Source organism: Rattus norvegicus, chromosome 12 (assembly GCF_021556685.1).
Source record: "Rattus norvegicus strain SHRSP/BbbUtx chromosome 12, alternate assembly SHRSP_T2T, whole genome shotgun sequence".
Lineage (NCBI taxonomy): Eukaryota > Metazoa > Chordata > Mammalia > Rodentia > Muridae > Rattus > Rattus norvegicus.
The window spans coordinates 8,757,333-8,783,411 of NC_141545.1; the positions used below are offsets into that span (position 1 = coordinate 8,757,333).

General features: G+C 39.4%; 1 protein-coding gene across 16 annotated transcripts in view; it reads right to left on the bottom strand.

The window, feature by feature from the left end:
• Positions 1-5,359: 5,359 nt before the first annotated feature.
• Positions 5,360-26,079, bottom strand: part of Cd209cl2 (CD209c molecule like 2) — a 169,325-nt gene continuing 148,605 nt past the window's right edge. For 12 of the 16 annotated variants that reach the window (XM_087579503.1, XM_087579502.1, XM_087579501.1 and 9 more), the window contains 6 exons: positions 18,051-18,122; positions 11,344-11,433; positions 10,394-10,465; positions 9,845-9,996; positions 8,112-8,221; positions 5,360-7,246 (listed from right to left, as the gene is read on the bottom strand). In XM_087579503.1, the coding sequence (XP_087435629.1) occupies positions 7,093-7,246; positions 8,112-8,221; positions 9,845-9,996; positions 10,394-10,465; positions 11,344-11,433; positions 18,051-18,122 (650 nt within the window). In that variant the 3' untranslated portion in view covers positions 5,360-7,092. Of the gene's footprint in view, positions 7,247-8,111; positions 8,222-9,844; positions 9,997-10,393; positions 10,466-11,343; positions 11,434-18,050; positions 18,123-18,632; positions 18,712-18,819; positions 18,960-26,079 lie in introns of those variants that run through there. The other 4 variants (XM_087579499.1, XM_087579498.1, XM_087579500.1 and 1 more) reach the window with 2 other exon arrangements.

The following is a 26,079-nucleotide window of genomic DNA, read 5'->3' on the forward strand; positions in this document are numbered from 1 at the left end:
TAAAAGGGCAACTTGGGGAAAAACTATCCCCGAACTCAAACAGTATTATAGAGCAATAGTGATAAAAACTGCATGGTATTGGTACAGAGACAGACAGACAGTGGAATAGAATTGAAGACCCAGAAATGAACGCACACACTTATGGTCACTTGATTTTTGACAAAGGAGCCAAAACCATCCAATGGAAAAAAAGATAGCATTTTCAGCAAATGGTGCTGGTTCTACTGCAGGTCAGCATGTAGAAGAGTGCAGATCAATCCATTCTTATCACCCTGTACAAAGCTTAAGTCCAAGTAGATCAAGGACCTCCACATCAAACCAGATACACTCAAACTAATAGAATAAAAAGTGGGGAAGTGTCTCAAACACTTGGGCACTGGAGAAAATTTCCTGAACAAAACACCAATGGCTTATGCTCTAAGATCAAGAATAAATAAATGGGATCTCATAAAACTGCAAAGCTTCTGTAAGTCAAAGGACACAGATGTTAGGACAAAATAGCAACCAACAGACTGGGAAAAGATCTTTACCAATCCTAGAACTGATAGAGGGCTTATGTCCAAAATATACAAAGAATTCAGAAGTTAAACTGCATGGAGACAAATATCCCTGTTAAAAAATGGGATCAGACTCTCTCTCCTCTGCTCTCTTACCCTATTCTCCTTTGTCCCTTCTCTCCCCACTCCCCATCCCCCTTCCCTCCACATACTCATGGCTGGCCTTTACTTCTCCCCTCTTCTACTCTTCTTCTCTTATTAAACCATTCCACGTGGGGGAAAAGAATGGGTTCAGAGCTGAACAAAGAATTTACAGCTGAGGAATGCCGAATGGCTGAGAAATACCTAAAAAATGTTCAACATCTTTAGTCATAAGGGAAATGCAAATCAAAACAACCCTGAGTTTCTAGCTCACACCAGTCAGAATGGCTAGGATCAAAAACTCAGGTGACAGCAGATGCTGGTGAGGATGTGGAGAAAGAATTCACTCCTCCAATGTTGGTGGGATTGCAGACTGGTACAACCATTCTGGAAATTAGTCTGGAGGGTTCTTCAGAAAATTGGACATTGAACTAATTAAGAACCCAGCTATACCTCTCTTGGGCATATACCCACAAGATGCCCCAACATATAACAAAGACACATGCTCCACTATGTTCATAGCACCCTTATTTATAATAGCCAGAAGCTGGAAAGAACCCAGATGCCCTTCAACAGAGGAATGGATGCAGAAAATGTGGTACATCTACACAATGGAATACTACTCAGCTATCAAAATAATGTGTTTATGAAATTAATAGGCAAATGGATAGAACTGGAAAATATCATCCTGAGTGAGGTAACCCAATCACAGAAAAACACACATGGTATGCACTCATTGATAAGTGGCTATTAGCCCAAATGCTTGAATTACCCTAGATGCACAGAACACATGAAACTCAAGAAGGATGACCAAAATGTGAATGCTTCACTCCTTCTTTACAAGGGGAACAAGAATACCCTTGGCAGGGAATAGGGAGACAAAGTTTAGAACAGAGGCAGAAGGAACACCTATTCAGAGCCTGCCCCACATGTGGCCCATACATATTCAGCCACCAAACTAGATAAGATGGATGAAGCAAATAAGTGCAGGCTGACAGGAACAGGATGTAGATCTCTCCTGAGAGACACAGCCAGAATACAGAAAATACATAGGCGAATGCCATTACTAAACCACTGAACTGAGAACGGGACCCCGTTGAAGGAATCAAAGAAAGGACTGAAAGAGCTTGAAGGGGCTTGAGACCCCATATGACCAACAACGCCAACCAACCAGAGCTTTCAGGGACTAAGCCACTACCCAAAGATTATACAGGGACTGACCCTGGGCTCCAACCGCATAGTTAGCAATGTATAGCCTAATAAGATCACAGGTGGAAGGGGAATCCCTTGGTCCTGCCAAGACTGAACCCCCAGTGAATGTGATTGTTGGGGGGAGCGCGGTAATTGGGGGAGGATTGGGAGGGGAACACTCATATAGAAGGGAAGGGGGAGGTGGTCAGGGGGATGTTGGCCCGGAAACTGGGAAAGGGAATAACAATCAAAATGTAAATAAGTAATACCCAAGTTAATAAAGATGGAGAAAAACAAAAATAAAAATAAATCATGTTAAAAAAAAGAAAATGTAAAGACATCCCATGTTTATGATGATCTTTCTTATTTTATTCTGAAATAAAAATCTTTTATATTTATTATTGTGAAAATGATTGTACCAGAAGCTTCTTACAGATTCTCAGTTGGTTTCTCCTGATTTGTACTTTCTTGGTCAAATACTTTTAGAACTGTCTTATATTGTAAATAATTGCTCCTTTTCATAGGCAATTTGTAATCCCCAGCAACACAAAAATTTATTCCATTAAACATTTTTTCCTAAGGTATTTGTTTCTGGATCACAAATAGCATATCGTCCATATAATAGCAAATCATGGTTTGAGGAAACTGCTTACTAATTATTTCTAATGGCTATTGTATAAATATTGGCATAAGGTAGGACTATTCAATATTCCCTGTGGCAAGACTGTTCAATGATATCTGTTTAATGGAAAACACCTATTAAAAGTAGGTACTGGGAAAGCACACCATTCCCTGTCATGCTGATGTAACAGAATCATGAAAAGGCAGTCTTTTAAACAAATCACTATAAGAGACCATAAATTAGGTAACAAGAAAATCAATGGGATTCCATGCTGTGAAGGGCCAATTGGCTGAATGGTTTTATTAATTTCTTTCTGATCTGTCAACATCCTCCATTTGCCAAATTTCTGTTTAATTACAAATACAGAAGTATTCCAACTGCTTTTGCACCCTTCTATTGTTCGAGCCTCTAGTTGTTATTGGGCTAGCTAGTCTAGCACCTGAAACATTTCTTTTCTCAAAGGTCATTTTTCTTTTCAAACAGGCTTATCAATTTGCCATTTCAGTAGTCAGGCAGCTGGAGATGGATTGGTAATGGCTTCCCTATATGAAGTTGAAGAGTCAACCTCTACCATGTCCTACTGGCAGACAGCATGGGCAGTGTAACTGACTTTGATAACATTTAAAAGTTTTTTAATAGGAAAATCTCCTCTTTTATACCATATAAAGTTGGATGAATGCTAATCTGTGTTTTCAGCTGTTGCAATAGGTCTCTTCCCCTTAGGATTGTGGCAATATTAGCCACATATGGCCTTAATTTTCTTATTTAACCTTCTGGTCCTATGCACTTAATTGATTTTAGACTTGTTTTTTACCTGAGATAATGTCACAGTTCCTAGCAGCTATGTAGAAACCCTTTGAAGTGGGCAAAATGTATTATAGAACCCTTTGAAGTATATTCTAGAAATCTTGTGATACTATAATTGTATTAGCTCCTGTGCTCACAAATCCTTCAATCTCAATTCCATCTAATTGTAATTTCAACTTTGTTCTCTTATCATTTATAATAGGTTGCCAAAACATCTGTTGGGTGGTTTTTTTAGGTATCTTTAGAATACCTCACTTTAGATTTAGCATCTGTTATTGTATTCATAGGAGTGACTCTACTACTGTTAAATAATTTAATTTTAAGCAGCTCTGTTTGTTCTATCCAGCTTTGATTTTCCTAGTTTTGTTCTTAGAATACACTTTCTTTGGAAACGAAACAAATTGCTCATTTTGTTGTTGTTGCTGTTCTTGTTGTTGGGCTTTGATCAAAGCCACTTAGTTAGTTTTCCGACATTAAGGAATTGCCTTGAATATCTTTTGATGTCCTACATCATCATCATTAGGTCTGTTCTTTGCATATCTTCTATTTTTCCCAGGAAACTTTCTCTCTGAAGTATGATTACTATAGAAGAATTTATCCTTAGAAACTCATTGTTACAGTCCTTTAGGGACTGACCTAATCTTTCAGAATGAAGAAACTGGCATTTTGTGTTTTTATATCTTTTGTCATGGCTTGTCAACCATAACTGAATTTTGAACATTAAGCTCTATATCTGCAGTAGTTTTAATCCATTCATAAAGAGGTGTAGCATTTTCAAAAGCCAAATATTCAGTTTAAAATTATCTAGCAGTTGGAGTTGATATTGCTCTATTTAGAGCTGTGGGTAATCTTTGTAAAAAAAAGTCCGTGAAAGATTCATTGGAACCCCTGGTTGTATTTGTACACAATTCAGTTCATTCCTTCCCCCAAACATTTAAGGCTATTGTACAACATTGTTCTCGGATAATATCATCAAGGGCAATCTGAACTCTCAATTCTGACTATAGGCTCTCCTCTAATAATTGATTCTTGACAATAGCAATGCCTTTAGTCAAATTTCATTGCTTCATAATTGAAGTCTCATCTCACCCCCATGTTAGCCACTGTAATTGATAGCTGACCCTAAAATGACTGTCATCAAATCTCTCCAATGTTTTGAAATTCTAAAAATTTTTTCATGGCCCAGTTATTAAGCATCTGTGTGACATATGGTTAATATAAACCATAGGCTATTGTTACTTCTTTAAATCTTTTAAAATCTCATCTCTCTACAAGTTGCTACTTGAATTTTTGATAATCTTGTGGAATTCCTTTATCAAGACATTATCTTCCTCACTTTTATTCATAATTTTTCTAATATTTTCTTCTAAGTTTTATATCTATCATTTTTTATATTTTCAAAATAAGGACCATCTTAAGTCATTCTATCTGCATAAACTCAAGTTAGTCAAATATGTTATTTAGCTTAAGCAACTTGACACAGTCTTGGTCACCTAAGCATGTGTAATGGGGAGTCTTATTTGAGTGTCATTATCAGGTTGCTCTGCCAAGGGCTGCATAGATTAGCAATTCAGTTAGGAGAGACCAGAACACTGTGGGAGGCATCTTTTCTGTCTCTCATGTCTTTTTGTTTCACTTTGAGTCTTATAGTCACACAGGGTTGTCTTTATGACCTGGGTTTGGAACTATCCTTTGGAGTCTCTCAAGGTATTACATGCATAGCCACATGAAGATAATGACAGCCTCCTCAGATCCATGGCATCATGCCGTCCAGTGGGTTCTGGAGGAGGGTGGTTACATGGTATTTTTAACCTATTCACTGATATTACCACTCTTTGTACACTCCTGCTCCTCTTCATATTTTTCTTCATAAACACTTATTCTAATCTCCCCCCTCTCTCAGAATCAGTGAGTTTGATTAATATTATTTTCAGAAGCATGTGACCTTACCAGTGTTACACCACAGAAGAAAACTACTCCACCAGCCACAAGTAACTGCCTGTATATCCACAAGGATGAGTGTGGTCTCATGAGCCTTCCCAAGGGACTTCCTAAATGTGCATATATAATACAGGGGGTACATAGATATATGTGCTCAGACTTGGCCAGATCCAGATCTTTATTTTTCTGTACCCCTTCAAGCTAATCCAGAAGAAGTGTGGCATTGAAAAAAACAATTTTCTGTGTCAATTCAGGAATGAAAGTACTGGCAGGTGACAGCTATCTACAACTGAACTCTCAATAGTTGGGGCAACATAGGTTTTTTTTTAAAATGAGGTGCTTTAGTGGATTAAGATACTCATTGCCAAGCCTGATGGCCTGACTTTGATCCCTGGTGTCCAGAATGTAGTGGCTGCCTAGCCACACCCTGAAATTCATATGATAGGAGAAACCAACTCCAATAAGTTGTTCTCTGACATCCATACATGTGTTCTGATGCACATACCTACACATGTGCACAAATAAATTTAATAATATTTTCAAATCTCTTAGAAGTGTAGATCCCTTGTTGAGTGTATCCCTTACCCCTACTCCATCCTTCCCTCCTCCCATCATTCTTCCCTTGTTCCCCTAGGCAACGTCATTTCTATTTTCACTAATATATGCATACATGATCTTATGTAACTGTATATGAACCACAATTTGGATAACATACATTTGTCTTCTTGAGACTGCCTTGGTTCACTCAATGTGGTTATCTCTAGTTGCATCCATGATCTTGCAGAGAGTGTTGACTGTATTCTTTATGACTGAGAAAAATTCTATTCTGTTGTGATGGCCAGTTTTTTCTTCTCAACTGGACACAAGTTAAGGTAATTTATAGAAAAACAATGTTAATTGAAAAAAGTGTGTTCTGTAGGCAAGTGTGTAGGGCATTTTCTTTATTGGTGTTCGATGTAGGAAGTCCAATATCACAATGATTATTGACATATCTAGGCTGGCAATCTTGGGAAATATGTGAAAGCTGGCTCAGCAAGCTATGGCGAGCAAGACAATAAAGAGAATTCCTCCATAACTTTTGTGTCAGTTTGTGCTTTGAGCTCTTGCTCTGATTTCCTTTGATGATGTAAGATGAGGTGTAAGGTGAAATGAACCCCAATGTCCAGGAGATGCCTTTGGTCATGGTATTTATCACAGCAACAGAAACCTTTATTCTTCCATTGCTGGCTACCAAGGTGGGCTCCCTAACTTAACTATTATGAATAGTGGGGCAAGAAACATATTTAAGTACCTCCATGACGGCAACATGTCTTTCCTTAAAGAGAGATGTGGGAGACCCATATGTCACACCACTACCAATGGAAGAGAGAGTCGATACCCAAAACATTGTTTGATTGGTGGATTAATCCACGGATGCACTCAGGCTGCAGATAGGACTGAAATAATTGGGGAAACTTATCAGAAGTTTTGTACAGGAGGAGACGGATGGACGATGAATGGATGGAAGGTGAAGATGCAGGGATGGGATAGTGTAGAGACTCTGGTGTTATAGAGCAAAGCATGGCAATACCGACTCTCCAATCTCAGCAAGGAAATCAACATTTGTATTATAAATGCATAGTCCCTGAGGATGTATCACACCTAGCCATTGTATTAAATTGCAAAGAAAGACCATGTCAACAACCAATAAGCCAAGTGGGGTCTGGAGATATCTGAGGAAAGATAGGAATGAACCAGCACCTGAGAAGATAAGAGACATAAGAGAAGACAACAGCTGAGCTATTAAGGGTTCCTTGATGCAAATATGGAGACATGGTCACCACAAGTGTAGGTAAAGTCTGGTCAGTTTTCAGGGAGGGTGGAGCTGCAAGGGATGAGGGGAGGACCTGAACATCAATTTTTGAAGCACGATATTGACGATTTCTTGCAGATCCAGAAATTCTTCAATGTACAATTGTTGTCATTCCAGCCATCATTTGTCAGCTCTACACAGTCTTTCTCTGAAGCATTTTTGGTTTCCCACGGGGTCCAATATTTGTTTTTAAAGCTGCAAAGCACATACATAGTGTTAATCTGTGTCTCTACACTCATTTATGAGTGGTTTGGAAACTTCTGAAAACTAGATGTTTTCATGTTTGTCCTGGTCCCTATAACTTACTTAGTAATCTTCTGCCTAGCGTTAGAGAGAGAATTCTTCCTGCTGAAGGTATATTTACACACAAATTAATAAGCTGAGAATTTACAATTCAACATCATTATCAAGCTTTCATAACTCTGGATTTTATGCAACTACTTTAACTAAACCAAGTAAAAGGAGATAGGTAGGAATATAGTTTATAGAAATGATTAAAACTGGCTAATCCAAACTGAGATAACTGTATTAAATTAAAGCTATTGGCTTAATCAAAGAGCAGGTTCTTATTTGAGGATTTATTTTAATTTAAGTGTGTGTGTGTGTGTGTGTGTGTGTGTGTGTGTGAGAGAGAGAGAGAGAGAGAGAGAGAGAGAGAGAGAGAGAATGTGTGTGTGTGTAGAGGGGGGGTGTACACCATTTAGATTCCCTGAACTTGGAGTAACAGGTGGCACTGAAATGCTTGACCTGAGAACTTGGAATGTAACTCATATTCTTTGCAAAATCCACACTATTACTAATTCCTGAACCAACCACTTAGGTTTTAGACTATTTATACCACACTATATTTGTTTCTCAGGCTCTAAGTTCTTCCTGAATCTCCACTACAGGAGTTTCAGATCATCTACCATCTTCCCTGAACTTGAGTATTAGCTCCGTTTCCACTAAGTTAATGACATCCTTTCATGTGTAGGAAACAAAAACCCCAGGAAGAATATTTCACAATAGCGTTTCAGACATCAGTCTCACACCTCCATTCCTCCCTTGTTACTTGACCTACCTTAGTGACAGAGGTGAACCATCCACCCACTGCCATGAGCCTTCCTCTTTTATGTCTGAGAGCCCAATCCAGAGATTTCCTATACTCTTACACATCTTCTGTAGAAAGGTCTGAAAGGGGAGAAGAGTAATTGATACAGAGCTGAGTACTTGAATTTTCATCCAGTGTTCCTGAAAATCTCTAGAGGGGAAGTTTTGTTTGCAGTCAGACCTTCTGGATCTGACCATGATTTCTAACATGTGTTCAGGAGATCTGAGTCCTGCCATGTCTGTGCTCTATAGCCAAATGACTTGTACAGAAAAGTACACAGCTGGTATCTTGTCATATATACTTGTTTTTACTGCGTGTTTCTCTGACTTGTGAGTTTTGAGAATGCCTATTTGGATTTTCCCATGATTGACTGAATGTGTGTGAGCCATATTCTAGCAATTGATCAATGGCACAAAGCAGAGTTTTCCCTCTATGAAGTAGTTTGCTAAGTAGTAGCCAACCTAGCATAAGAATTCTTTATATTTTCAAGGCTTCCTCGAAATCTTACACACATGGACAAGAGTTGTCTGGTGTGCATGCGTGTGTGTGTGTGTGTGTGTGTGTGTAAGTTATTTTGATTCTCTAATTGCTTCTCTTCCATTTTCCCTTGAAAATTTATGTCTATCCATCTTAAACTACTTTTCCTGAAGTAAATTGCATACCTCTCATCTACATCAGAATTCCTTCTCCCAGGCTTTGAAATCATTAGGGAAGAGGAACAGAAAGATTGTAAGAACTGGAAATAGTGGACATCTGAGGTGAAATGTACAGGTCAATCTTGCTGCTTCTATTACAAATGCTAATTATGCTACCCCCAAACTATTTGCACAAGGGTGTCTGCACATGCCTTCTAGAAACCTGCCCCCAGTTGGTTTTGATTGGTAAATCAAAATGCCAGCAGTCAATAGCTGGGGAAGACAGATACAGTGGGATTTTAGGATTCTAGGTCTAGGGACCAGGAGATAAGGAGGGTGAAGATCTAATATGTTTTAGGAGAATGTGGAGAGTGGAGAGACATAGAGGCATCTATGGGGTAGAGAAGCAAGGAGAGTTCCCTGGGTTCTGGGCCAAGAAGACATGGCCAAGAGGGACCCACAAATAGAGTAGCTAAGACAGAGCATAGCAGTTAGTAAGAACTAACTCATAATTAGTGGGAGGCAGATTCTAACAGAATAGAGGCTAGGCAATTGCCTAGCTATTGTGCTGACCATGGCATCTTAAAATATAAAGATTGTGTGTGTGTGTGTGTGTGTGTGTGTGTGTGTGTGTGTGTGTGTCTTTCATTTTGGCTCAAAAATCATTGAGGTGGGTAGCAAACTCTACAATGAGATTTGTCAATTAACTAATACAACAGGGTAATTGCACATATGAACTCACAGTGGCTGCACAAGATCAAGCCAGCTAAACTCTTAACTTAGACAGGAGATAAGCTCACGGTGGAAAAATAAGTATTTTCAGACATGTAATTACTGAGAGACTATCCAAGCTCCAGTGGATATTTTTATACTAGTGGACATGTAGGCAGCACTAAGGGGACTCCATGACTTTAGAAAGAGATAGTACACATAATTAAAAAGCAAAAGTGTTGGCACATTAAGAAAGGAATTGGAAGGGAGGTAATATGTTTACTCAAGAAGCATGATATGACACATTAAGTTTGTAGTAATAAAAACATGCATGGATGTCTCCAGAATTAGGCATACCTGCTCCTCATCACTTTCAATGATGATGAGTTGTGCCCCTACTTCCTTGCAAGCAGTGAGAGAATCATTCCAGTTATGTTTAGTTATGGAGAAGAAGTAACAATTTCCATGGAAAAGCATCCAGTCCCAGGAGCAGGGACGACATAGGAGGTCTGTTGGAATAGTTAGAATGAACCGACAATTGATTGTTTGTATTACTGTGTCTGCTCAGACTTCAAAACCTCCAGAATCAAGGACCTCCAAGTACCACAGATGAGAGACATTACCCTTTCCATTTCCTAAGTATTTTCCTCATATTATGGGATTCCAAGTATCTTGTCCCATCTCATCCACACTAGAAGAAATAGGAGCTAATTTCTACATTCTCAATAAGTAGAAAAATTGGATCATTACATATATATTGTCAACGCCATGGCCCCTTTTTGTGCTATCCTGTTTCCATTTCACAAGTAATAAAACTGAGATATAAAAGAGATCAGAATTCAAGCAAATTGTCCCCACATGAATTGCCTACTAAGAACCTCAGACAACCAGCCTCTCATCACTCACCTATTCGAGTCTTCAGTTGTGTGAGTTTCTTGTAGATTTCCTCCTGATCCTTGGTGCAGGGCACCTTTGGAACTGTGTCAAGAAAAAAGAAACACCTACAGTGTCTCAGGGTCTATACTGCCTATGTAGGAACATTGTGTCTAAGAGCCAACTATTTGTTACAGAACTCTTGAAGAAGAGGAATACTGGACTGGAAAGATGATTTACTTGGTAAAGTACTTGCATGCAGGCATGATGACCTGAATTCAATATTCCAGAACCTACATTTAAAAATCAGGCATGCTAGTGTATACACTCATAATCACATTTTTGGGGATTAAAGGACAGATGGATCCCTTGTCCAACCAGACTAGATTTCTTGAAAACCTTAGGACAGTAAGAAATATTTTCTCCAGAAAAGTGGACAGAGTCTGAAAAATGACCCCTGAGGCTGTCTCCTGGCAACTACATATTGCATATATACATGTATGCTTATCTACACAGATCCACGTGCATGCAAATACATGTGTGTATGTGGATACATGCACATAGATACATGAGGGAGAGAGAGACAGAGAAAGGTACAGAGGGGAGAGAGAGGGAGAGGGAGAGACAGAGAGACAGAGAGACAGAGGGACCGATCTTGTCACACAGAAAGATAGCAAGTGGAGTGAAGACATTCTTTCTTTTTTTTTTTTTTTTTTGGAGCTGGGGACTGAACCCAGGGCCTTGCGCTTGCTAGGCAAGCGCTCTACCACTGAGCCAAAACCCCAACCCCTGAGTGAAGACATTCTTATGTTCCTCTTCAATTTCCCTTTCTCTGTAAGTTAGAGGGTCCTGATACATGTTTAGAAGCCATAGAAGAATCGAGTTCCATCTTCAGGCTTGTCATGCTCCTACATGTGTTTTTCCTAGATTCCCCCCCCAAAAAAGAACAGCATTAAGGACCCAAGTACTCAGGGATGTCTGACCTTGGAGAAGAAATGTCACAAGGACCCCAGAGAAGAGAGTGAAGAAAAGCAGCTGCAGCACCAAGGGAACAAGGCCATGTCTCACACACCCTGTGGAGGAGAAAGATGGGATTTCAGCAAACATGTGCCCTTGTATTGTCTGGGCCTAGTGACACACAAGCCACCAGCATACTTCTGCCCAGACACAGGGCTTTAATACTTAAACTTCCAGCTTCCCATAGCCAAAAGTCTAGGTATCAACTGTCCAGGATCCATGACGGCAGAATTCCCTCTTGCATTTCATAGAAACATGTTTGTAGAAAGTATTCACACCTGCTCAGCCTCACTTCGTGCAGTGAGTGCAAAACTCAGTTTCTCCTGTGTTCAACTCAGAGAAGGAAAAGTAAGAGTCTGGTCATATTGCTCTTGGTTACTCAATAGAAACTGTTGGTAAAAATCATTGCTGACGAGACCCCACAGTTTGATCAGAGGATGTGGAAAAATTTAACTGGCAGTGATAGGGACACTTCTTTCCCACTAATTAGTTTCTATAGTCCAGGAAGATTCCATGCAAGCTTCTAGGGGTAGAAAAGTCATCAACAGTCTCATCTAGATATGAACCATGAGAACTACAGTGTTGACTAATGTGGCAAGATATGACCACTGATAACAGTGGCAGTAATATTATACACTTTCTGAATAAAAACCTGCTTCATAAAATGGAATTCAGGCCTGACAATCCAGCCAAAAATGTGTACTTGACCAGTTTCTAAAGCCCTAGGAGTGATATGCTAATTATTTTTACCAATGGACATGGTATAAAACTGTCTTATAAATACTCTATATTTGTAGATTAGTTATCTCTTAGCTATCATCAGGTAAATTTGTTTGGCAGTGAATGATGGTTAATACACAGATTCATAACTGTTTAAAGTGCAGAAAACGAATGTTTATGAAGTGCTCAGCTACAAATTGGACATCTAGGTCACAACTGTCTCTACCTGGTGTAGGAAACACAGAGAAAGGGAGGTTATCTGGACTGGGTAAAATAACATCTTCTGGACATGACAAGACCATACCACTCATGAATGGCAGCTGTGGTTTCTTGCAAAAGGCCTGAAGAACAGTGAACCAGTCAACATTAACATGAACGTGAGCTCATGAGCTCACACCACAAATTGAGAATTTATTAACAACTATGGCTGCTACGAAATATAGAGTCAGTTTTCTTCATGATTTGTCTCCTGGAAGGGTTGCCAGACTTCAGTGGATAGCTTCACACCTACGTGCATGTGAACAGCACTAATTGGTCTCTGTGGACTTTTTTTTAAAGGTACAGAAACGGACATTGGGGGACCTAGGATCAGTTGGAGGGGGAAGTAGGGATGAATATGATCAAAATTCTCTTTTGCATAAGCATGTGTCATATATATGTGTGTGTATAATTATTTTAGTCATATGCACGCTAACTTGTGCCTATAAATAATATAGAAAGTAGATTTTTGAGTGAAATTATCAAAAAATTCATTTTCAAAAATTAAAAAAAGTGCCCAGTTAGAATAAAGCTGAGTTATTTCCCTCTTGAGCTTTAAAAATTCCAACCCAACATCACCTAGGGGCTCAGCTGCAACCTTACTTCCTTGGAGGCCCTCATAGTGAATTCATGATCCTAAATCATGGAAACTGTTATTGCACAATGTTTATTTGCCTCTCTATGTCCCTCAGTCACTGAACTCACTCACACTAAGGAAGAATTATGGAAGAGTTGGTATATAGCTAGGGAGGGCAAGTGTAGAAATAGTTTATACATTCACACTCATTTTCAGACAAAGAAGCACCCTTGTGGGTGGTTTGTGGTCAAATAAATCCTAGAATGTATATTAGAACTAGAAGGAAATGAGACATTTCAGTCCAAGTCTATTTCAGCTGCATTGTACAGCAAGGAAACATCTGACTTCTGAGCAAACGTTTAGAAAAAAATCTTTTTTCCACCATATTCATATGCATCTGTGAACATACATTTAATTAAAATAATGATATATATGACCCATGCCTTTCCCATCAGTGTACTGGGAGGTTAACAGATCAGAAGAAATGAATCCAAAGCCTGTCCCCAAATTGTAGAACAAAGGTGTTTGAGCAAAACAGCTACCATGCTAATCCTTGTGTTTAGCAAGTAGAGCCAGGTAGATCACTATGTGTTCAAGGTCAACCTGGTCTGCATAGTGAATTCCACAATAACAAGAGCTACATAAATAGAGTCTGTTTAAAAACAAACAAACAAACAACAACAACACACACATGCACACACACACACACACACACACTCACTCGCTCACTCACACAATGTCAGTATTTCCATCTGTTGTGGCTACTTATAAGATTCTATCAAAATGGGACTTATTCACAATCTCTCATGGGAGATGAGAAACATCATTGGACCCTTACCTGAAATTCCAACAGCTCTTCCCAGCCAGCCATTTGTATAAAATTCTAACCTAATTACACATAGCCTTCGGGGTTTCAGGGTTGTGCAAGCTTAAATAAGGAAGGCTCCTTCTATGCTAGACCAACAGACTGTATAAAGACCATCAGTATATATGATTGGGGTTACTCATGTTTCTGTGACTAATTACTCACTCATGCTCTGTAATAAACTCTTTGGTTCTTAGGTGTAAACTTTAGTGGAATTGTTCTTTGAGTTGAGACCTTATGATGAGGGAGTTTATGTCTCCCTGTGGGAGGAGTTCTCACAACATCCTAGGAACTTCCCCTTCAGGTCCCATGAATGGGGGACCCAGAACTTTTGAGTAATCTCCGTGAAGCTCACTGATCCTTTGCAATGTAGATACTTCCTTCTCTGAATAATATTTTACTACTTTTTGCAAGCAATTCTTCAGTATTTGAACATGATGCAAAGAACCTATGTTAGAACCAGGTAATAGGTAACACAAGAGACCAAGATATGATTTAGAAAGCCATGTACTAGATGTTTGGTGATTGCTAATGAGACATTTGGAGGTATTTAAACACAAATTTTGATTTAGCTGTGTGGTATTGTGCATGCCTTTCATTCCAGCACTTGGGTGGCAGAGGCAGGTGGATTTCTTTGAATTCAAACTCAGTCTTTACTACAAAGTGAATTCCAGAATAGCCAGGGCTACACAGAGAAACCCTGTTACACACACACACACACACACACACACACACACACACACACACTCTGGTGTTTTCTTCAGCCATGTAGACAAGTGAATGTCACCTACAGAGAAATAGGTGAAAACGAACATTATTATTCTAAACAAAATAAGCCTGAGATAACTATCTGTCTCTCTATCTCTCTATCTCTGTCTGTCTGTCTGTCTGTCTATCTGTCATGGTTTGAATATGCTTCCACAAGGTTGTGGCACTTTTTGGAGGTGTGGCCTTGTTAGAGTAGGTTGTCACTGTGGGAGTGGGCATTAAGACCTTCATCATAGCTTCCTGGAAGTCAGTCAGTATTCTGCTGGCATCTTCAGATGATGATACAGAACTCTCAGCTCAGTCTGAACCACATGTTCCTAGATGCTGTCATACTCCCACCTTGATGACGCTTGACTAAATATTTGAACCTGTAAGGCAGTCCCAATTAAATGCTGTCCTTAGAAGACTTGCCTTGGTCATGGTGTCTGTTCACTGCAGTAAAACTTTAAGATAAAAGTTGGTTTCAGGAGTTGGGAATTGCTGTGATATTCTTGACCATGCATTTGTTTAGAGGAATGTGGATTTTTGGACTTTGGAAAGCAGTGGGATGCTTTAAGTTGGTCTTAATGGGCTATCCTAGGAGGAAGTTGTTGTTGAATATGATTTGAACTCTGCAGACCTGGTTCAAAAGGTTTAAGTGGAGAGCTTCAGAATGTGGCCTAGAGACTGTTTTGTGGTATTTTGGTTAAGAATGTGGCTGCTTTTTGTTTTAAGAGTCTACCTGAGTCTAAGGTAAAGAGACTAGTATTAATTGCATTGATAAAGGAAGTCTCAAAAAAGCCCATTATAGATTTTGTTTTCTGTTCAAGTCTAATGAAGAGCATTTTGAACAAGAATAGCAAGCTTAGAAAAGAAAAATATAAAACACATGACTCAAGTATTAATGGGGCATCAGGAACTGAATCCTATGTTCTAGGAGATAACAGATTAGGGGATTTGGGGACAAGGTCCTACCCAGATAAATTTAGATTTAGACATGGTGGATGGTGGTACACAAAGCTTAATAGATCTCTGAGTTTCGGAAACCAGGAAAGGGAATAACAATCGAAATGTAAATAAGAAATACTCAAGTTAATAAAGATTAAAAAAAAAAAGATCTCTGAGTTCAAAGCCAGGCTGGGATAAAGCAGGTGTTAGGTGAAAAAAAGCTTAAATCCAGGCATGGTGTTACATGCCTTTAATCCCAGCATTACAAGAGACAGAGTCATAGTTCCAGGAAAACCAATCTTAGACAGAGAGGGAGAAATCTGATAATAGAATAGGGGAGGGGGGCATTCTCCAGCCCAGTAGAACACGACAGCTTCGGCCATGTGCCACTGGCTTTAGAATGAAAAACAGAAGGGACTACTGGGGCAATTGATGCTGGTTAACTGAAGCTAAGGAATTAACAATGATTAAGAAGAATAACAACAATATCAATCTTCTGGGGAATGTTTTCTGACAGCACAAAAAAGCTTTGTTTCAGAGATAACAAAGGTGGTACCGCATGCTGCAGCTGTACTTAATAATGTGTAAGAATCACCCCAGTGGTACTGGTTTTGAAGGAATGAAGGGGTCATGAAGAGCAGCTGAGGCTTGGGACTGTGAGAGTCTATGTAAGACCATTGGTGAAGGTACAGCCTCAGCTGCAGTTTATAACCCAGGACTGAAGGGGACAGGCAGAGTACTTCAAGCTTGGTACCATGAAGAGAACCATGAAGAGAACCCTTGAGAGGCTGTTGGTGAATTCTAGTTGCAGTATAAGACCCAAGCATATTGGAGGTGCCAGTGCCATGTCACGATCACCAAGAACAGCAGCAGCAGTGGAGTGGATCAACCTGAGCTTAGAGCGCTACAGAGGACGGAGCTGGAGAAGTGATACTAACCCTTTCGAGGAGCCCAGGAGATGATGTGTCCCCAAACATTGAAACAGGAAGCTGTAACATTGAAAGCTGCCTTGGAGATCCCAAGATTTTTGAGATTCCAGAGCCATAGGATATCTCCAAAGTAAAGGTGCTGACATGGAGTGGAACCAGCCCAGGAAAAGATATTTATTGCAGACAACAAAGATAAAAAGGAGTTGGAGATGTGAAAGCTGCTTTGACATCAGACATGGAGATGCAGAGTTTGGAGTTTTCCCAGCTCCTTTCCTATCTTGCTTTGGGGATTACAGTTAAGTGATTGGATGGATTTCAGAAGAGACTTTTTACTTTGTACTTTTTACTGTAAACATTATTGATACTGCTCTAGGCTATGGGGACTTCGCAAGTTGTAATTAATGTACTTTTTTATTTTCTTATGGCTATATATGGCCCCCGTAGACTCATGTGTTTAAACAAACCCATGAGGCGCCAGGAAATGGAAGTCATAGTTTAAATGTGGTTGGTCCAGGGAGTGGTACTATTTGGAGGTGTGGTCTTGTTGAAGTAGGTTTGTCACTATGGGAGTGGGCTTTATGTCCCTTATCCTATCTATCTGAAAGTCAATATTCTGCTAGCAGCCTTCAGATGAAGATATAGAACTCTCCCGGCTTAGCCTACACCATGCCTGCCTGGACACTGTCATACACCCTCCTGTCTTGATGATACTGTACTGAACCTCTGAACCTGTAAGTCAGTCCCAATTAAATTGTGTCCTTGTAAGACTTGCCCTGGTCATGGTGTTTGTTCACAACAGTAAAACCCTAACCAAGACACTGTCTTTCCATGTATCAGCTATCTATACATCTATCTATCTATCTATCTATCTATCTATCTATCTATCTATCTATCTATCCACCCATCTGTTTTTCTACCTTCCTCTCGATCTATTTGTCAATATGTCTGTCTATATATCATCTATCCACATATCCAAAAATAGAAGGGGAATGGGAGTGACAAGAAGGGACTGTGGGAACAAGAATCTCAATTAAAGAAAATATCTCATGGTATATTTTCTACATGAAATATACACATGCATATGACATAAAAACAATGAAACTCTTTGGGGTATACATCCTTATGTGTGTAGGGAAACAGAGTGGTAATAGGGCAACTATGAAAAAAATCTAATACTATACCCTGTAGAAAATGTCATAAAGTAACTCATTGTATTATACACCTTCTACAACAATTTATAAAACCTGTAGAAGAACTCCAGAGTTAATACTGTTCCTTGACAGGGAAGCCATAGGAAGCTGCACTATGACCAGCTACTCTCTATGTCCAGGAGAACATAATTATTCTTGCCCCATGTCTTTCAAAATGAGGGAAGTAAGGACTTTATAATTCTGACAAAATCCAAAATACTGTCCCTGTACATGGATATCTGTGAATAACTTGTGCCTCCTCAATGTTCCTCTGTGTCTCTATTTCACAGTAGAAACAAGTAAGGCATGATGGAAGCTTTACTTCCAGAGACACAAGCAACCGCACCACAAATGTATCTGAATTGGAGGACAGAGATAAAAGCAACCGTATCACAGAGATATCTGCAGGCACGTGGGGAGTTGGTTTCTAGTCACTCACCAATTTTAGGTTTTACCTCTGTCACTTCAGTATAGATATGCTCTTCACTCTGGGAACTGGAGACACTGACAACTGTGCCAAAAAAAAAAGGAGTTATTGCTCATCCCTCATAATCAGTAATTAAAATGTGATGCATACACAGTAGAATTTTATTCGGTGGTAAATAAAGATCAAGTTTGTAAGAAATGATTGACTCTGGAAAATACACTATTGAATGTCATGGGAAGCAGAGAACAAGATCCTGTATCAAGGTAGCAGATGAGCACTGACTTCAGCAAATTGCACTATATTCTACTGGTACATGCATTTACACAGACACATCATTAAACTCAGGCATGTGCACATTCACACACTTTCAAGTGCATAAAATTCAAAGATCAACCACCCAGCCATCATTTATCACCCCAATGTCACCGCTTAGTCCAGTGGTGTAAGCATTCACTATCCAGGACCTAGAAGCCCAGATTTCTAAACTCAGCCTCCCTAGACCCAGGAATTTAGAGAAACAATCTACTTAAAAACCTACAGATACAGGTATATGGGAGAAACTGCCTAGTCCCCAGCCTCTTATCCATGCTGTACCTGAAAATCTATAAAGTTCAAAACTTGGCTGGAGCCCAGAGCCCTTAGAGGAAGATCTGATGCCACTGGTCTTCAATTCCTGCTCAGATCGAAAAGAACATCAGTACAGAGCTAGGAAGATATCTGAAATGCCCTCAGTGGAGCGCCCACTCCCCCACTCCACCTTACTCAGAGGGGCTATGCTCACCCTGACTTTCTTGGAGTTACTCATGGTCACAGCTGTCTCTTGGTGTGCAGGAATCCTGGACAACAGCTTTTAATTGTCACACCCTGTTACTCAGTCCCCAAGTCTAACTTCAGTAAGACAAATACGGAAGTGGTTTTACACTGACAAAGATAAGAGTGGAGGTTGAGCTTCTTAGATGGCATGGTACTTGCTAAATATTTTAGAAAATTGGTCTGAGAAAATTTGACATCTTTACCAGAAAGAACTACTTTCTCATGGTATGACCAAGGGGTGTGTTGCCTTTAATAATTTCAGTGACTTCCGAAAGAAATTGTTTCATTAATTCCATTTATTCATGGCATCTATTCATCCAACAAGTGTTTAACTTCCTTGGTTTGCCATTGTCCTTACTCATGGTGACTTCTGTTCACTGAATCATTGTTGCAGAGAGTGCCTGATATCTTGTCATGTTTATAGCTGCTCTCCTCTGTTCATTCATTTACTTTTCACATACTGACAGTTAATTCACTATAAACTTAGCAGGTAAGGAGAACCAATGCACAGTAAGTCAGGATTCAGACTATCAGCAATACAGCTCCTTTATGGGAAATTCAGAATTTGTTTCCCCATTTTTAAAAAAGAAAACTTATATTCATTCTTTGACAATTCCATACATTTATACAATTTGTCTTTATTATATTGACCCCTAACTTCCTTTTTCACCTACCCAGGTTATACCCCAATACACCTCCCTCCTACTTTCATGTCCTCTTTTCTTTTTTTCTTTTATGTAACCCACCAAGTCCAATTACTTCTGTTGCCTGCTAAAATGACTGGTTCAGCTGGCTTGAATTTGTCCAAGACTTCTGCAAGTAACCATAGCTGCTATGAATTCACTAGTGCAGCAGCCATGTTGTATCCATAAGACAGCATTTTACAGCACCTACCCAGGCTCCGGATCTTTCATTTTTGCTCCCCTTCTTTCTCATAGAAGCCTTGTAATAGTTGAAAATTGATGTTGTATTTATGACTGAACTTTCAGTAGTTATTCTAGACCTTGTTCTATGCACTTTTACTAGCTATGGGTCTTGGGCATTGTTGCCTTCTGCGGAAGGAGGCTGAGAGCAGCATTAACCCATGTATATAAACATGAATATTTAAAATATATAAAATATTTAGCAAAGCAACTGTAGCAAGTTCCCCTGCTTGAGAACATGACCTCCTGGGACATGGGCTTTTGATCATGTTTAAAATGTTGATGAATTGCCTACTGGAGTGCAGACCTCAGATCCAATCAGAAAGCAGTTTATGACTCCTGTATCGTTTTGTCCACTATTGCATGAGTGGAAAAAATTAAGAATATCATGATTTACATGGATAATGTGACTAATGTCAAGAGACATTAATAGTGTGCATACCAATTTCCTTAAAGGACCCACTATCAATCCTGCCCAAGTGGCAATCAAATTTCAATGTGAATTTCGGGTGAACACAAAAGCTGCATTCAAACCACAGCCCTTTTTCGGTGTATTCCCTCAAATGCTTGTTCTTCTGTAACTGCAATGATTTGATCCCAATGGTCTACAAAGCCTTTTTGTTCCAGCTTCAACTCAAAAGCCCCAAAATTCAAACTGCTAGTCTATACATCCAAACCAACAACTTTAAATTATAATGGTGATGCTATCATATCCAAGTATCCTGTATACTGTCTCCTGCTTACTGTCCCCTGACCCCAAACCTCAATGCTTGGAAGATGGGAATTAGTTAAACAAAGCAAAGCAAAACAACAAAACCCAAATAATATTTATTCAAGTGATAATCATTTGAGAACTGATAAGGTGACAGAATGTCTGAGAAAATCAATATACAGTAGAGACATTTATTTTTGGCTCATTGTTTCAGAGGTTTCCGTCTGTGGTCCTGTAATGCTTCTGGCTTGTTATGAAGGATAATGTCATGACTAGGAGCATGTGGTGGAACACAGATGCTCAACTCATGACAGCCTGCAAAGAAGAGAGTGGTAGTGGTAGTGGTGGTAGTGGTGGTAGTGGTAGTGGCGATGGCGATGGCGATGGCGATGGCGATGGCGATGGCGATGATGATGATGATGATGATGATGATGATGATGATGATGATGATGATGACAGCAATGATGACAACAATAATAACTACAATGGTGACAACAACAATGATGATAAGGAGAAAGAGAAGAAGGAAGAAGAGCTGCAGAGGCGATGTGAAGACTGCACTTAACCTCAGGATAGGTGCAAGGCGCTCAGTTCAATGTCTCTCAACAGCTTCAAAGGTACCATATCAGAGTGAGGACCAGATTTAGTATAAGTTAGGCTCACAAGAGCACAACCAGTGATACATGTCCCAGAAGCTTTTGCAGAAGTTATGTGCCTAGGATATGATTATATTGGACTTGTCATTTGTTCCACAGGTGCATAGAAAGTTCTATATCCTATACCAACTTCAACATGAGGTATGGATATGGGTGGGAACAGGATGTGATTCTGAGTAAGCCACACCTGTGTGTGCAGGAATGGGGAGTGTTCCACATCTCATAGAAAAGCCGTGACCCAGGAATGAGGCATTAGATAACATAGGACAATATCTCATAAGAAAACTTAAGATAGAGCTTAAATAAAGAAAGAAACCCTAGAAATTAATAAAAATGGACTTAATAGATGTCTACAAAGCATTCCACCCAAGCATTAAAGAACTGTTTTAATTGTTGTTACTATTGATGTGTTGGAACACCATAAATTAAAAGAAATTTAAGGAGGAAAAGGTTTACTTTGCTCAGTTTCACATTTCAGACATAGTTCATCATGAGAGGCAGTGAGGGAAAGGGCATAAGTAGGACAGCAACCTGGATGTAGGAGCTAATGTGGAGGCCATAAAAGAGTGAAAATGACTGGCTTATTCACCACGACTTGCTCAGTCTTCTTATAGAACCCAGGAGCACCAGCCCAGGGAAGGCGGCATCCACAGCGGGGTGGCACCTCCTCATCCATCATCAATTAAGGAAATGCCCAATAGCCAGATTTTGTGGACGCATTTTCTAAATTATGAAAAACAAATGAAACAAACTCTTTTAGGTAAAGTTTGGAAAATTGAAATCACATCCTCCATTCCATGTGACCACAACGGAATGAAGTTAGACGTCAGCAGCGATAGAAATTCCAGAAAGTGCAGGGAAACTAAAGAAGAAACTGCTGAACAACTGAGTAGAGGGATAAATCAAGTAAAAAAATTAAATTCCCATAATTGAATGACACAAACAAACAAAACCAAAACCTGTGTGATCCAATGAACAATCCTGAGCAGTGAGTTTATAGCACTAAATACCTACATCAAAGAACTGAGGGACCTCTGTTTAATCTTTTAATGATGTACTGTTATGATTTGTGAAAATAAGAGCAATCAAATGCACAAGTCGATATACAAAAAAGAAATAATAACCAAATTCAGGGCTGAACTTGAAATAAAAATAAAAAATATAATCAATGAAATGAAGAGCAACTTCATTGGAAAGGTTAACAGGACTGATAATCCTGTAGTTAAATTAACCAAAAGAAAAGAAAAGAAAATGATTCAAATTAAAATTAGATACAGTAGGGGAGCTGTAATAGTAGACACTGAGGAAATGACAGAAATTTTTAGCATATACTTCAAAAATTGTATTCCACATCTCCATCTTTCGGTCCATACAACTACCTGCAATTTTTTATCAGAACCTCATTACCCAGATCAGAGCTCTGTCTTCCTCCAGGGAAGCCTGCTACCATCCATAACAACAAGTCTGAGAAGCCTGCTACTCCCAGGGAGTTTCAGGCCTGCTAACACTTGAGACAATGAGATGGCTAAAGGCAAATGGAAGAACATAAACAACAAAGCCAGTGCAATATAACACCATCAGAAACCAGCTCTCCTAATACAGCAAGACCTGGATATCCTAACACACCTGAAGAACATCCTGTGAAGAAGATAGAGACCTTTAAAGAGGAGACAAATAAATCTCTTAAAGAAATACGGGAAATGCAATTGAAAAGATGAAGGAAACAAATAAAATTAAAGACGAAAATGGAAATAAAAGCAAGAAAGAAAACACTAACTTAGACAAACTGGAGATGGAAATCTAGTAAGAGAACAGGAACTACAAACACAAGCATCACCAACAAAATACGAGAGATATAAGAGAGACTCTCGAAGATACAATACAGTAAATTGGTGCATCAGTAAAAGAATATGCCAAACGTACAAAGTTCTTAACAAAAAACTTTCAGGAAATTTGGGATGGTGTGATAACACAGCACCTCTCAAGAATAGTTGGAGGTCCATGACAAAATTCCCAGTTCAACAACTCAGAACATATTTTCAACAAAAAATTTTTAAATATTTATTTATTTATTATCTATAAGTACCCATTAACTGTCTTCAGACACACCAGAAGAGGGCATCAGATCCCATTACAGATGGCTGTGAGCCACCACGTGGTCGCTGGGAATTGAACTCGGGACCTCTGGGAGAGCAGTCGGTGCTCTTAACTGCTGAACCATCTCTCCAGCCCACAACAAAATTTAAAAAACAAAACAAAACAAAACAAATGAACCAACCAAACAACCACAACAAAAATGAACAAACTCTGTACCTTAAAGAAAGATGGCTATGAACAGATGAGAAGGTAACAGAATACTAAATAGATGGGGCCAGAAAAGAAAATCTGTCCTCCACATAATAATCAAAAGACTAAAAGTACATAACAAAGAAAGAATATTAAAATCAGCAGGGGAAAAAACAACATATAAAGGCACACATATCATAATTACACCTGACTCCCCAACAGAGACACCAAAATCCAGATGGGCCTGGAGAGGTGTCTTGGAGAACCTAAGAGATTACAGATGTCAGCCTAGACTACTATACCCAGCAAAACTTGCAATCACCATACATAGAGAAACCAAGGTATTTCATGACGAAAGCAAATTGAAACAATATCTTTCCACTAATCCAGACCTACAGAGGATATGAGAAGGAAAACTCTAACATAAGTGAGCAGGGAGGGCATCTGTAGGATGTGCCTGAGTTCGGGGCTGGGGTGCAGGCACCAGAAAGCCCATGGGGGTTATTTTTGTGATACTTTTAGCTGTGGGGAATATGGTACCTAGAATACGGCACCAGACTCCCAGTGGAGGGATAAAGACCACAAAATCTATAGGTGTCCTGCCTATAAGACGTGCAGGAGCAAAGACGCAGCAGAGACAGAGTGAATGGCCAATCAATGACTGGCACAAATTAAGACCCACTTCATGGGCAAGAATCAATCCCTGAAATTATTAACTTTAATAATTACTTTGTTATGTTTACAGACAGGGTTCCAGACAAACTGTTCTCTGAAAGGTTCCACCAATGAAAAAAGATGCAGAGATCCACAGATGAGCATTAGTTAGAGCTTGGGGAGTCTTGTGGAAGAGTTGGAGGAATGAGTGAGGGACCTGAAGGGGATAGGAACACCACAGGAAGACCAACAGATTTAACGAACCTGGACCCTTTGGGACTCCCAGACTATGAACCACCAAGCAAAGAGTGAGCATGGGCTAGACCTAGACCTCCCCAAACATATGTAGCAGATGTACAACTTGATCTTCATTCAGGTCTCCCAAATAAACTGGAACAGGCACTGTCTCTCAACCTGTTACCCACCTTTGAATCCAGTTTCCATAACTGGGTCTCTTTGTCTGGCCTTATTAGGAGAGGATGTACCCAGTCCTGCAGGAACCTGGTGTGCCAGGTTGGAGTCACATAGAAGGGGGTCCTCAACCCACTCAAAGGTGAAAAGAAGGGGTCAGTAGGGGAGGGGCAGGAACTGTGTGGTTGTGATATTGGGAGAAGGGTGCCTGACTTTGGGATGTAAATTGAATGAATGAATGAATAGAAACAGATGATAGATAGATAGATAGATAGATAGATAGATAGATAGATAGATAGATAGATGATGGATAGGTAGATAGATAGATAGATAGATAGATAGATAGATAGATAGATAGATAGATAGATAGGTAGGTACGTAGGTAGATAGATAGATAGGTAGATAGATAGATAGATAGATAGATAGATAGATAGATAGATAGATAGATAGATAGATGATGGATAGGTAGATAGATAGATAGATAGATAGATAGATAGATAGATAGATGATGGATAGGTAGATAGATAGATAGATAGATAGATAGATAGGTAGGTAGGTAGATAGATAGATAGATAGATAGATAGATAGATAGATAGATAGATAGATAGATAGAATCTAGGAATTTTATCTCAACAGTGGGCTGAAGATGCAAACGGGTTGCCGCTGCAGATCACAGAAGGCTTATTTGAGAATGTGATGACAATGTCTTCTCAGCTGGCTTGGGAATGCAAGTCTAGTACTCTGGATGTGAAATGCCTCCAGCTTCATATAGAGAACCAGTGGAATGTGTGCATCCCATGATTTGTCTCCAAGGAATTATGAGCCAACAAAAACGTTTTGAACATAGAAGCTGAAAGAGGAACTCTCACTGATCCAGAAACAACTAAGAAACAACAATGGAAGGTCAGAGGATGTACGACTAAAGCTGAGTCCCTAACTATTCCATCCAGGGGATTTTTTAAGTGCTTCTCAGAGAAAATTTTATTTTGTAAGAACTATGAAGCAATATCTATAATGACTGAGAAGATCTGCCAAAAGAATAGTCTCCAACCCAAGTTCTGTTCTTTACCCCGCCATCAAAAAGTAGCAAATATTATCCAGAGAAGATTTGATTGGTAGTTTATTATATAAGTAATTCTATGAAGAAGATGAGCATTATGGTTGTATTGTATTGGGTGAGACAGTGTTAACAAGTTTGCAGAAGATTTGTATCTTGCCGCTACCCCCTGTCCCTACGTTTGCAATATCAGTTTTTAGGTAAATATGAAATTTATTTGCTTTTCAAGAAAAAAAGAAATGGGCAAAACATAAACTTGGGTGGGAAGTGGGAGAGTGTCTGGAAGGACTTGAAAAAAGAGAAAGAATACAATCAAAATATGTTGTGTAATTTTAAAAATGTGAAACACAATAAAAATTTAAACATTTAAACACCAATAAAGATCAGAGTAATGGGGAGAAAAACATTAACCTGTAGCAATACTTGACTACACTCCTTTGGCTCCTGGGGGTCGCACCTGCCCAGGAGATATCTGGATTCACATACACATGCACACACACACACACACACACACACACACACATGCACA